At 41.5% G+C, this 14,564-nt stretch overlaps 1 protein-coding gene across 2 annotated transcripts in view; it reads left to right on the top strand.

Annotated features, from left to right (window-relative positions):
* LOC131402212 (uncharacterized) overlaps positions 1 to 14,564 on the top strand; it is a 60,730-nt gene that overhangs the window by 43,932 nt on the left and 2,234 nt on the right. For both annotated transcript variants that reach the window (XM_058537083.1, XM_058537082.1), the window contains exon 2: positions 9,323 to 9,442. In XM_058537083.1, the coding sequence (XP_058393066.1) occupies positions 9,323 to 9,442 (120 nt within the window). The remainder of the gene's footprint in view (positions 1 to 9,322; positions 9,443 to 14,564) is intronic.

Below are 14,564 nucleotides of genomic sequence, written 5' to 3' on the forward strand. Positions count from 1 at the left end.
CAGTTGTACAGTCATCACCACTATTCATCCCCATAACTCTTGTAAATCTGAAACTCTATACCTATTAAACAATAACTCTCCCTTCTCCCCTTCCCCAGCCCTTGGCAGCCACCATTCTGCTTACTCTCTCTATGATTTGACTACTCTCAGTTCATACAGTATTTGTCTTTTTGTGACTGGCTTATTTCAGTTAGCATAATGTCTCCAAGGTTAATCCATGTATAGCGTATTGGAGAATTTGCTTCCTTTTTAAGACTGAATAATATTCCATTGTATGGATATACTACATTTTGTGTATCCACTCATGTGTCAATAAACACTTGGGTTGCTTCCACGTTTTAGCTATTGTAAATAATACTGCTATGAACATGGGTGTACAAATATCTCTTCAAGGCTCTGCTTTCAAATCTTTTGGGTGTATATGCAGAAGTGGAATTGCTGGATCACATGATAATTCTATGTTCAATTTTTTGGAGGAACATCTACACTGTTTTCCATAGCAGCTGCACCATTTTACGTTCCTATCAACAGTGTACAAGGGTTCCCATTTCACCGCATCTTGGCCAACACTTGCTGTTTTGTCTTTTCGATAGCACTCAACTTAGTGGGTGTGAGGTGGTTTTGTGGTTTTGATGTGCATTTCCCTAATGATTAGTGGTGTTGAGCATCTTTTCATGTGCTTATATGCCATTTCTAAGTCTTCTTTCGCAAAGGAGTCTTCAAATCCATGCCCATTTTTTAATTGGCTTGTTTTTTAGTTGTTTAATTTAGGACTTCTCTGTATAGTCTGGATACCAGTCTCTTGTCAGAAATATGATTTGCGAATAATTTCTCCCACTCTGTGGGTGCCTTTTGATGTACCAACTTATAAAATTTTCATGGAGTCCAATTTTTCCATTGTTTTTCTTTTGTTACCTGTGCCTTTGGTGTCATATCCAAGAAATCATTGCCAAGTCTGGTGTCATGAAGATTTAATCTCATGTTTTCTTCTAAGAATTTTCTTGTTTGAGGTCTTACATTTATGTCCTTGATCCATTTTGAGTTAATTTTTGTATCTAGTGTTGGATGGGGTCCAGCTTCAAGATTTTGCAAGGGGATATCCAGTTTTCCCAGCACCATTTGTTGAAAAGAAACCTTTCTCCATTCCATGGTCTTGGCACACTTGTCAAAAATCACTTGACCATATATGTGAGGGTTTGTTTCTGGGCTCGCTATTCTATGCTATTGGTCTCTATGTTTGTCTTTATGACAATACCATACTATTGATTACTGTAGCTTTGTAGTAAGTTTTGAAATCAGGAAGTGTGAGTCCTCCAGTTTTGTTCTTCTTTTGCAAGATTGTTGTTGGCTATTCTGAGTCCCTTGAGATTCCATGTGAATTTTAGGACGGGTTTTTCTATTTCTGCAAAAAGTATCATTAGGATTTGGATAGGGAATACATTGAATCTGTAGACTGCTTTGGGTAATACTGACACTTTAACAATAGTAAGCCTTCCAATCCATGAACATGGGATGTGTGTCCATTTATGAATGTCTTCTTTAATTTCTTTCTGAAATGTTTTGTAGTTTTTATGGTGTAAGTCTTTCACCTCCTTGGTTAAGTTAATTCCTAAGCATGTTATTCTTTCTGATACTATTATAAATGAATTGTTTTTGTAATTTCCTTTCCAGAGAGCTCATGGTTCGTGTATGGAAATGCTGCCGATTTTTGTGTGTTGACTTTGTATCCTGCTACTTTTCTGAATTCATTTGTTAGATCAAACGGCTTTTTTGTGGAGTCTTTTGGATTTTCTACATACGACATGATATCATCTTCAAACAGAGACCATTTTACTTATTTCTTTCCAATTTAGATGCCTTTTATTTATTTATTTATTTTTATTGCCTCATGGTTCTGGCTTGAACTTTCAATACTGTGTTGAATAGAAGTGGTGAAAGTGAGCATCCTTGCCTTGTTCCTGATCTTAGAGGAAAAGCTTTCAGTCTTCCATCATTCAGTAATATGTTTGCTGTGTGTTTTTCATATATGGTTTATGTTATGTTGAGGCACTTTCCTTCTATTCCTAGTTTGGTGAGTGTTTTATCATGAAAGGGCGTTGAATTTTGTCAAATGGTTTTTCTGCATCAATTGAGTTGGTCATTTTTTTCCCCTTCATTTTCTGGATGTGGCTTATTACATTGATCGATTTTTGTATATTGAACTCCCCTTGTATACCAGGAATAAATTTCACTTGGTGGTAGTGTATAATTCTTTTAATATGCTATCGAATTCATTTTTAATTTGCTAGTATTTTGTTGAGGATTTTTGCATCTATGTTCATCAGGGATAATGGTCTGTAATTTTATTTTCTTTTAGTGTCCTTGTCTAGTGTTGGTATCAGGGTAATGCTGGCCTCGTAAAGTGAGCTTGGAAGTGTTCCCTCTTTTTCAATATTTGACAGAGTGTAAGAAGTCTTGTTTTTAATACTTCTTTAAATGTTTGGTAGAATTCACCAGTGCAGTCATCTGGTCCTGGGTTTTACTTTGTTGAGAGATTTTTTTTTTAAATTTCTTTAAATATTAGTGACATATAACATATGTAAGTTTTAGGTGTTCAAGATGGTGATTTGTGAAAGGATTACCACAATACCGTGAGTTAACACCTCCATTCCCTCACATAATTAACTTGGTTTTTCTAGTGATCACTTTCAAGATCTACTCTCTTAACAACTTTCAAGTCTATAAGAATATAGTATTGTTAATTATGGTCACCATGCTGTACATTAGATCCCCAAAACTTGTTCATTTTACAGGTAGAAATTTGTGCACTTTGACTCACATCTCCCCATTTACCCTAACCCCGGGACCCTGGGAAACCCATTCTTGTCTCTATTCCTTTGAGTTGGGTTTTTTTCGATTTCACGTATGAGTGAGAATATATAGTATTTGTCTTTCTCCATCTGACTTATATCACTTAGCGCAATGCCTCAAGGTCCATCCATGGTATCTCAAAATGCAGGATTTCATTCTCCTGCATGGCTGAATAATATCCCATTATATATTACATGTATACATATATCTCACATTTTCTTTATCTATTTATCCATTGATGGACACCTGGATTGTGTCCATGTTCTCTGTGAATAATGTTGAAATGAACATGGGGATGCAGATATCTCTTCAGAATAGTGACTTCATTTCCTTTGGATATACAAGCAGAAGTGGAATTGCTCATTTATATATATTTCTATTTTTATTTTTTTGGAAAAATTCCATATTTTTTCCATAGTGACTGTAGCAATTTACATTCATACCATCAGTGCACAGGGTTCTCTCTTCTATACAGCTTCGCCAATACTTGTTTTCTGTTGTCTCTTTGAGAATAACCATTCTAGCAGGTGTGAGGTGATATCTCATTGTAGTTTTGATTTCATTTCACTGATGATGAGTGATTACGAGCATCTTTTCATGTACCTGTTGACCATTTTTATGTCTTCTTTGGAAAAGTATCTATTCAGGTCCTTTGACCATTTTCATATTGTTTTGTTGGTTTCTTTGCTGTTGAGTTGTAAGAGTTTCTTATATACTGTGGATATTAACCCCTTTAGTTTGCTGATTTTTTCATTTGCTATGCAGAAGCTTTTTAGATTGATGTCATCCCACTTGTTAAGTTTTGCATTTGTTGCTTGCACTTTTGATATTATATCCAAAAAACTCGTTGTCAAGACCAGTTTCATGGGGCTTTTTTCTCTATATTTTCTTCTAGTTGTTTTATATTTGGTGTCTTACATTTGTCTTTAATTCAATTTGGGATCTTTTTAGAGTGGTGTAAAATAGGGGTCCAATTTCAGTTTTCTGCATGTGGTTATTCAGTTTTCCCAACAGCATTTGTTGTAGAAACTATCCATTCCCCATGGAGTCTTCTTAGCTGACTTGTCAACTGTTAGCAAACTGTATGTGTGTGGTTTTATTTCTGGGTCCTTGATTCTGTTCTATTGGTCTAGGTGTCTCATTTTATACCTGTATCATACTGTTTTTATTACTATAGATTTGTAATAAAGTTTGAAATCAGAAATTGTGATGCCTTCAGCTTTTTCTTTCTCGGGGTTCCTTTGGTTATTGGAGGTCTTTTGTGGATCCACATGAATATTAGGATTATTTGTTCTATTTCTCTGAAAAATGCCATGGGAATTTTAATAGGAATTCCATTGAATCTTGAGATGGCATTGAGTAGCATGAACATTTTAACAATACTAATTCTTCTGATCCATGAGCATAAGATATCTTTTCATTTCTTTGTGTCTTTGATTTCTTTCCTCTGTGTCTTATAGTTGTTAGTTTCTAGATCTTTCACCTTCTTGGTTAAATTTATTCATGAGTATTTTACTGTTTTTGATGGCATTGTAAATAGGATTTTTTTCTTTATATCATTTTTTTTATAATTTTTATTTATTTATTTTTTGCCCCAAAGCCCCAGTAGATAGTTGTATGTCATAGCTCCACGTCCTTCTAGTTGCTGTATGTGGGACTCGGCCTCAGCATGGCTGGAGAAGCGGTGCGTCAGTGCGTGCCCGGGATCCGAACCCCTGCCGCCAGCAGCGGAGCTCGCACACTTAACCGCTAAGCCACGGGGCCGGCCCTTTATATCATTTTTAAATAGTTCATTGTTAGTGTAGAGAAAGGCAAGAGATTTCTATATGTTGATTTTGTCTCCTGCAGCTTGAGTGAATTTGTTTATTAGTCCTAACAGTTTGGGGAGGAGTCTTTAAGTATTTCTCTACATAAAATCATATCTGCAAACAGAGACCACTTTGTTTCTTCATTTCCAATTTAGATGCTTTATATTTCTCTCTCTGGCCAAATGTCTCTGGTTAAGACTTGCAGCAGTATGTTGAAGAGTGGTGTTGAGACTGGGCTCCCTTGTCTTGTTCTTTGTCTTAGCAAGAAAGCTTTCAACCTTTCACTGTTCAATATGATGTTAGCTGTGGGTTTGTCATGTAAACCTTTTATTATGTTCAGGTATGTTCCTTCTGTAACCCTTTCTTGAGAGTTTTTATCAGGAAGGGGCATTGAATTTGTCAAACTGCTTTTTCTGCATTGAGAGATTATTTTAGGATTTTTATCTTTCATTCTATCAATGCAGTGTATCACATTCATTGATTTGCATCATGTTGAACTTGATCATGTTGTTTGATCCTTTTTTTGAGTTTAGATAGTTTTGTTACAATGTCTTGGAGAAGAATGTTTTACTTTGAAATTTTAGGGTGACTGATCAGCTTCAGGACCTTGGATGTCTACATCTCTCCCCAGATTTGGGAAAGTGTCAGCTGCTACTTTTTTAAGTCAACTTTCTTTTTCTTTCTCCCTGTCTTCTCCTCTGGTACTTTAATAATGCTTATCTATTTCTTTTCATGGTATCCCATAATTCACACTGCCTTTCCCCAATCCTATCTGTTCCTTTTTTTCTTTTTGCTCCTTTGACTCGATGATTTCAGATGACACATCTTCTAGTGCACTAATTATTTCTTGTACATGGTTGAATCTGATTTAGAAGGTCTCTATTGAATTCTTCAGTTCAGTCATTGTGTTCTTCAACTCTAGGATTTCTGTTTGTTTTTCCTTAATGATTTCTGTTTCTATGTTGAACTTCTCACTTGTTCATGCACTATTTCCTTATTTCATTTAGTAGTCTATCTGTGTTTCCTTAGAGTTTTATGACTTTCTCAAAGAGCATTGTTCTGAAGTCTTTGTCACATAGTTCCTATATCTCCATTTCTTGGTCGGTCATTGGAGTTTTATTCTTTTTCTTTGGTGGTGTCGTGGATCTTTGATTATTCATGATCCTTGTGACCTTCCATTGGTGTCTGCAAATTTGGGGAAGTAGGCATTTCTTCCACTTATTACAGACTGGCTTTAGTAAACCAAAGCCTTCACATTCAGCCCATCTAGGGGTCCTGGGTAGGCCATCTGGTGGTGTCCAGGGGCAGGCTTGCTGCTGGAGTCCTTGAGCAGCCTGGTACTGGGATGAGTGGAAAGCTTGGGTCCATGGTATTGTGTCTGGCCCTGGGCAAATCTGGGACCCTGAGTTCATGAGTAGCCCCACTGGACCCTGGTTTGGCAGGTCCTCATTGAGAGCCTGTGACCACAGGAGTCATCCAGGGCCATGAGAGTTGGCCAGAGCTGGGATGATCTGAGAGTCTTGGCTCACGGGAGCCTGCCAGAAGCCTGTGCCATGAGACAGTTTGTGCTGTGGTAGGCCAGAAGTCTGGATTCCTGGAAGCCTGGGGCCACAGGAGCTACCTGAGATTGCAGGAGCTAGCAGGCGCTGGGTCAAGATGGAAGACTGGGTTCATGGGAACCTGCCGGTGCCTGGTGCCATGGGAGCTGCCTGGGGCCGCCTGAGTCAGCAAGCACCTGGGTGGGCTGGGGGCTTGGTTCTGTAGAAGCCTGTCGGAAGCCTGGTTCCATGAGAGCTGTCTATGGCTGCTGGAACTGGCAGGTGGTGTGGTGAGTCATGGGCCTGAGTTCCTAGTAGCCCCCGGGGAGCCTGGAGCCATGGAATCTACCTGGGGTAGATCTCTTAGAACTCAATTATAAAAAACAAAGAAGTTTGAAATGAAACTTCATTCAAAGAAATTTGAAATGAAACCATTTTCATTGGTTACCCAATGAAAATGGGTAACTAGCTGCAATGGACATGTCTCCAGGTGAAACACAGATGGCCAATAAGCACTAGATAGATGCTCAGTATCATAAATCATTAGGAAAATGCAAATTCAAAGCATAGTGTGATACTATTTCACACTCAAAATGAAGGCTATACTCCACATAATGGAAAGTATCAAGTGTTAGTAAAGATATGGAGAATGGGAAACCCACATACATTACTGGTGGGAAAGTAATTTGATGCATCCACTGCAGAAAACAGTTTGCCATTTTTAATAATCTTAAACCTAGAATTACCATGGACCAGGAGAGTCACAAGGTTGGTATGTCCAAAAGACCATTGGAAACATATGTTCAAAGAAAAACTTTTCCATGATATTCAAAGCAACATTATTCACAGTGGTCCAAAAGTGGAACAAACCCAAATTTCTATCCAGTTATGACTGCATAAACCAAATGTGCCCTATTCATAATATAGGACATTATGGAGCCATACAAAGGGATAAGCTACTGCTACATGCTCGGCCATGGATGAACCTTGAAACATGTGTGCTCACTGAAGTCGTCCACAAAAGCCACAGATAGCATGATGCCATTTGAATGAACTGTCCAGAATAGGCAAATCAATAGGGGGAGAAAACAAATGAGTTGTTTTCATGGGCTTGGGTTAGGAGAAAATACTCATTGTATGGGTTTGTTCGGGGGTGTTGAAAATGTTCTGGAATTAGTTAGTGGTGATAACCACACGACATAATCATTGTACTAAATGGCACTGAACTGTATACTTCAAATGCTTACAACAGTGTATTCTGTGTTAAGTAGCTTCTCCATAAAAATTTTGAATTTTTTAAATTAATCAGGGTATTGATTAATTTTAATTTAGTTAATTTAAAGTTGGTTGGGATAGTTAATAAGGGTAATTAATAGAGTTATTAGGGATAGGGCACATTGTAGCCAAGAGAGTAAATATCCGATGATGGCTATAGTAACAGATCCTATAATTGTACAAGCAACAGTCTAAAATCCAGTCTGTTTCCATTGTCCCCAACTTGGAAAGACCAACCATGAAAATAGGTCAGTGATCTCGGGGGCCTTGGGTATCTTTTAAAAGATTTAAGTAACATTACGCAATATTTTAACCTCTTGGGCCATCTGGTGGAGGTAGGTTTGAACTTGTGTGTTGATGTACATTCAGCAAGTGGTTCTAAGAAAGGCAAAAACCCCTCCTTCGTTGGTTGGTATAGACAGTCTAGGGCCAGGCCATTCTCTAAAACCATTTAGGCAAGAGACTCATGAGACTGTTCCACAAGGGCTAGGATAGGGTCTTATGGAGTTGTTGTCGATGTTGGGTTAAGGTTTTCGATACTTCTTGGTTGCCTCAGTTACCTGATTTTGCGTGGGTAGGGCCACCGCACCTGTGTCCAGTCCAGTCAGTCAGTCCTAGTAGAACTGAACACCCAGTCCTATAGGACTGACAGTGTCTCTATGGGTTGGTGGTAGCCTGTCAGAGCAGGAATCTCAGGGGACCTGCAACCTGAGGGAAGCAGGCTGAGATAGAGACAATGATGTATTGCAGAATATAGCTTGGAGAAATCTGCTCAGAGGGCTGGGGAAGAGAGAACCTCACTGGGTGAGAGCCTTGTGATATCAGCCTACAGTAAAACCCAAAAGTGGATGTTCCTGGTGTGAAATATTCATTACGGCCTTTGGCAGTAAAACCAGTAATTTGCACCCATTCACTAGTTACCTATGCTATATGATTTCAGGGGGTATGGTTAAAGTGTTTGTGGGCCAAGAGCTGTTTGGGCCTGAGCACAAAATCACCATGGTGGCCTCGAAGGCTACCCCAAAATGACTCCTCAAGGAGCAGTTGGGGCAGAAAGTGGGTGGAGCATTTTGAAGGAAGCCTGGGGCAAAGATGTTGTTGTGCGATTGAGTTGGGTACAACTGAGTGTCTCCGCAGGGTAAGCCCTTCAGCTGGGGTACAATAGGTGATTGGAGGCCAAGTGACAGACCCTGCGACTCCTGATTCCCAGTGCACGGGCAGGCCTCTCAGCCCATTGGACATAAATGGTGGTGGTGTTTGTGAAGCATCTTGATGGCAGTGTGGAATATATAGGCGACGTGTGGTGGGAGACGTCATGATAGTGTCGGGAGGAGCTGTGTGTGAGATTACGGTGTTGAAGGGAAAGGACTGGAGGCAGGTGCAGTGGGTGTGTGACCAACAATGGTCAGTGAAGGGACAGCTGGGGTGTAACTGGGGAAAGCAGGGACCAGCAGAAGTCATGTGTTTAAAACAAGACACCAGGCCCAAATGGAGCCTCTTAGGCTATGCCTCACATAAACAAGTCGAGACTTAATTAGACTTTTGGCCCTCCCAGGAATAGAATCTTAAACCAGTCAATCAGGAATCACCTCATGCGCAGCAGGTAGGTCATCTTCCTGATAGAGCCCTGTCATCCTCTAAAGGAAAGTAACCTTGCAGTAACCAACCCGCTTTTTTATCTAGTGTAACTTCCTTGTTCTTGCTCCCTTCTGCCTATAAAATCCTTCATTTTGTAGAACTCCTTGGAGATCCTTTCTCTCTGCTAGACTGGATGCTGCCTGATTCATGAACTGTTGAATAAAGCCAATAAGATGTTTAAAATTTACTGAATTTTATTTTGTTTTGTACCAGTTTGGTGGCAGCAGTGGGATCCAAAGGAGACGCCTGATGGCTTCGAGGATGAGAAACAGTCATTGGTACCCGCAAAACCTTTGAGTTCTCCATCTTTTTCGCTGTTTCTGAGGGCTGTGGGTAAATTCTTCTTGGATCTGAGATCCACTCTGTTTGCCTTGAGCTCCTGATCTAAGTGGCTTTCCAGTCCAGGGTCAGTGGGTCAGTCTAGACTGACAGGATGCTCTAAGAGAGCATCAGTCTTAGCACTTGGTTAGTCAGCAGTGCCAGGCAAAAGCTTAGTGGTTCAGCTTGAGCTGCCAGATGGTTCTGCCAGGAACCCGAGTCCCTGGCCCTTAGTTAGTCCACAGTCCCCATTTGTTGGGGTCTGCTGAGTGAGTCTGCAGTCTCCATGTGTTAGGGACTGCTGCTTCAGTCCATGGTTCTTGCTAATGGAGAGGAGTGGAAGAAATGTGTGCTCCATGCACATCCAATCTTTGAAAACTTCCTGCGTGCATTTTACATGCATTTTGCCCTCTGTTGACTGTCGATGGGTTCTAAGGAAATGGTGAAGTCTCAGTGAGGAGGAACTGTGGGTTTCTGCACGACTACCTCGAGGAGTGCCGCCCCCTCAACCTGAACAGCCATCCGGCACTATTAGAAATGAAAGACATCCGATCACCGTGGATTGGAAGACTCCTTATTGTGACGGTGTCAACATTATCCTAAGAGATCAACAAATGCAGTGCAGTCCTTATCAAAATCCCAAGGGCGTTTTGTGCTGAAATAGAAAAAAAACCATCCTAAGATTCTTATGGAATCTCAAATAAGCCCAGATACCAAAAATAATCTTGAAAGGAGATACTAAGTTGGAGGACTGATTCTTCCTGATTGAAAACTTACTATAAATCTACAGTATCAAAACAGCATTGTCATGGCATAAAGACAGACATATTGAGCAATGGAAAAAGAATTGAGAGCCCAGAAATTAACCCTCACCCATGTGATCAAATGATGTTTGACAAGGGTGCCAAGATTATTAAATGGGGAAAAGTCTTTTCAACAAGTTGTGCTGGAAATAGTGGATATCTACATGCAAAGGAATCAACTTGGACATTTACCTAACACTGTATACATAACTTGATTCCCAGTGAATCAAATACCTAAGTGTAAGAGCTAATACTATAATACCCTTAGAAGGAAACATAAGGCAAAACTTGACAAGATAGGATTTGGTAATGATTTCATGGTTCTGACACCCAAGAGCAGCCAATAAAATAGGAAAATACATATGCTGGACTTCATGGATATTAAAAAGTTTTGTGCCTCAAAAGTCATTATCAACAGAGTAAAAGCACAACCCATAGGATGGGCGACCATATTTGCAAACCATGTATTTGACAAAGGCTCAATATCCAGAATAGATAGAGAACTCCTAAATTCAACAACAAAAAACAAACAACTCAAATCAAAATTGAACAATGTATATAAGTAGACATTTGCTTAAAGAAGATCTGCAAATAACCAATAAGCATATGAAAAGATGCTCATCATCAGTAATCATTAGGGACATGCAAATCAGAAACACAGTGAGAGACCACTTCACATTCATTAGGATGGCATCTATCAAAAAAAAAAAAAAAAGAAGAAAAAGAATAGAACAACTGTTGGCCAAGATGTGGAGAAGTTGGAACCCTTGTGTACTGTGGTGGGAATATATTGTTGCTGTATAAATCAGTATAACAATTCTTAAAAAAAATTAAAAATATAATTATATAGGACCCAGCAATTCCTTTTCTGGGTGTATACCCCACCAAGGAGTTGAAAGCATGTTCTCAAAGACATATTTCAACACCCATGTTCATGGCATCATTATTCATAATAGCTAAAACATGGAAGCCACCCAAGTATTGTAATCAAGGAAGGGCTCACAGCCCAATGCACCCATTAGCCAAACAGGATACCCGCTCTTGTAGAAGGGGAAAAAGCTTCATTACGAGGTTGGCCAGCAAAGAGACGAAGGTTAAATCTTTCTCCCCAATGGGCTGTTGAAAAGGGCTTGAAAAGGGCAAAGGAGCGGGTACAGTAAGTTTGGGAACAGTCCTAGGCATTTTGTGCAAGCACAGATTTTCATGTTCTGTCACACATCCCACGTTCAAAAGACGGTGTCTTAACATGATTGGCAGGGGAGTTCTTGGTCCCCCAGTTCATCCTCCAGTCACTTATGCAGTTGCAGTTTGAGTCTTGCAAGCCGTCTTGTTGTCTCATTGGTTCAAAGTAGTTGAAACTTGCTTAAGGAAGAGAAATGGAGTTTCTGAAAAGCAACTCTCGGCCCAAGATTAGATCCTTAGTAAATATCATATGGGATATGGCTTAAAAAAGTAGTCTCCAGGGTACTGTTGAGAAAAATCTGGCTGGGGCCCCATTTTATTTTGGGCTTGGTTGTGGGCCTTGCTATGGTATCTGTCCAGGGATGTATGGATGAGCAAAATGTGCTATATACATACAATGGCATATTATTCATCCTTGAAAAAGGAAGGAAAGTCTAATATACGGCACACCATGGATGAACCTTCAAGATATTACTCTAAATGAAATAAGCTAGTCACAAAAATACAACCTTGTGTGATTTCCCTTCTAGAGCTTCCTGAAATCACCAGATTCAGAGAGACAGAAAGTAGAATGGTGTTTGCCAGTGGGTGGGAGGAGGGGGAATGGGGGATTATTCATGAATGGGTATAGAGTTTCAGTTTTGTAAGATGAGAAGTGTTCTGAAGATGGGTCGTGGTGATGATTGCACAGCAATATTAATGTCTTCAATACACTTAAAACATACTTAATGTATCTATGGGGCCTGATGACTTGTCCTGGCCGAGCACAAGCTTGTGCTGTTGCACATCTTACCCCTCACTGTACAGTTGGGAAACTGGCCTAGAAAGAGGCAGGTACTGTCCCAGACCACAGGAGGTCGTCAGAGTCCTGAAGACTAGAGAGAGCTCCAGCTTACTTGGCCAAGGCTCCACCGCTTCCCTCAGGTTTCCTTTGGCAATGAGTGGCGTTAAGATCCTAGAGGATTGCTGCCCACCCCTCTCCATATGGGGTCATTTTCCTCTCCTCATCATCACACCTGCACAGGCACACTCCCTCACACTTGACTTCTCATATGGAGAACACTGAGGTGCAGTCAAGAAAGAGCTGACACCGGGGAAGTGACAAGAGGCAGGAGGGAGAGAGGTTGGAGGCAGCTCTCCCACGGGGCAGTAGCATCCGTTCTCCTAGATTCGTGCACAGGGGCCCAGAGATGGGAAGAGGAATCCCTAAGGTTCCTAGGTGTCTACCTGTTCCAGATCCATCCCTGGCCCAGCCTGGGGATCACAGGACTGGGGTCCTGCAGTCCACCTCTGTGGGCACCCAGAACTGTGATGAGCCCATCCTCCCTTTGTGTAGGCATTGGGAACAGGAGAGAAGATCTCACTGAGGGTCCTCCTGTATAAAGTGGAGTGCATCCAGCGAGTGACTCCAAGTGTTCCATGCACTCACAACATGTCTGTTGGACTAGGTTCTCTGTTGATGACCTACTGTGCTCTGAAACCCTGAAAAAATGATTTCCAGCCCCTGGAGATCCTTTAGAACTGAGGAGGCTAGGGGGCTTGGGTGGATGAGAACTGAGGATAAGGAAGAAGATGGCAGAGCACTGGACACCAAGTCCAGAGTCCAGGGAGAAGACTAATCCTTGTTGGACCCTTGCGGTCCTCATCTGGAAGTAGGGGCAATCATTGTCATGGCTGCAGTTAGGATGCCTTAGGAGTGAAGAGGACACCTGGTGGGGAACAGCAAGAGAGGGGCACGGTAGGCTCCCGAGATTCCTCCCACTCCCTCGAAGCTGACAGGTCCTGCTGCTTTACCCTTGAGACCCTGGAGAGCCTCTGCCTTGAGGACACCTAAAGAAAGATTCCTTTCTGTTTGGAGTTCCTGCCTGGGCAGCAGTGCTAGTTCTGGCCATGAGGGGGCGGACAGCCTCTTGTGTCAGTGGTGGCCAGTGAGTTTTTGCTTTTATTTTTTTTCAGTTGTATTGAGATATACTTGATATACAGCACTAAGTTAACATTGCTGTGTGGTATATTTGAAACTTGCTAAGAGAGTAGATCCTAAAACGTCTCATCATCAGGAAACAATCTTTTTTTTCTGTTTGGTGATTGATGTTAACTAAACTTATTTTGGTAACCATTACATAATATATATATATCAAGTCATTCTGCTGTAATCCTGGAATTTACTTGGTGTCCACTGAACTTTTCTTGAGCTCCTGGTGCAGCGAAGATTCAACCAGAGGTCTTTCTGGCTGTCCCCCTGCCTCAGAAACAACTTGTACCTCCTATTACTAGTGTTCATCTCCACAATGAAAGTTGGTCAAAAGCAGGGGGCGGGGTGCAAGATCTACCCATGTACTCATTCAGCAGCTGTGCCCTGAGCACTCACCTTGTGCCAGGTGCCCTGGTGGGCTGAAGTGCAGGATGAAAATGACCAAGTGGTTCCTGCCTGCCAGGAGATCACAGTCCAGAGGGGAAATGGACAAAAGCAAAGACATGAGAAAGAAAAGAGCAAGTGCTGTAGAGAAACACATCAGGGGGCTGTGAGGGAGGGCTGAGCGTCACTGGGTAGGAGGGTCTGAAAGACCTCTCTAGGGTGACATTTTCTGGGACCAGAACGACAAGAGGGAGTCAGCCTTGCACAAGTCTGGGAGCAGTGTGTCAGGGAGATGGCACCACTGGTCCTGAGTCTCACAGGCAGAAGTGAGTTTGGCCACAGGAGGTTAGAAAGGTGGCCAATGCAACTGGAGGGAGGCTGGGAGAAGAGAACAGGAGCTAGGGTGGAAGGTAGGGCCAGGGCCTGGTAGGATGTGTTCGTTACTTTTCCCTCTCTGACTTCATTGCCCCTAACCTTGCATTTCAAAACAACAAATGTTGACAATCTCACAATTTTTGTGGATCAGCAATCAGGCATGTTTTAGCTGGGTGCCTCTGTCTCAGTGAGTTTAACAGACTGGGGCTGTGGCTTCAACTGAGGCTCGACTAGGGGAGGACTGGCCCACAAGTTCACTCTCAGCCTTCAGGATTCATTTTGGATTGAGAGCCTGAGTTCCTTTCTGTCTGTTGGCCTAGGCACTCTCTTGCTTCTCTCCTCAATGTGCCTCCACATTGGGCAGCCCCAATACACCGGTATTTGATTCCTCACTTCCAGGGATTTGACAGAGTGAGAGAGA

The sequence above is a fragment of the Diceros bicornis genome, assembly GCF_020826845.1.
Source record: "Diceros bicornis minor isolate mBicDic1 chromosome 32 unlocalized genomic scaffold, mDicBic1.mat.cur SUPER_32_unloc_2, whole genome shotgun sequence".
NCBI lineage: Eukaryota > Metazoa > Chordata > Mammalia > Perissodactyla > Rhinocerotidae > Diceros > Diceros bicornis.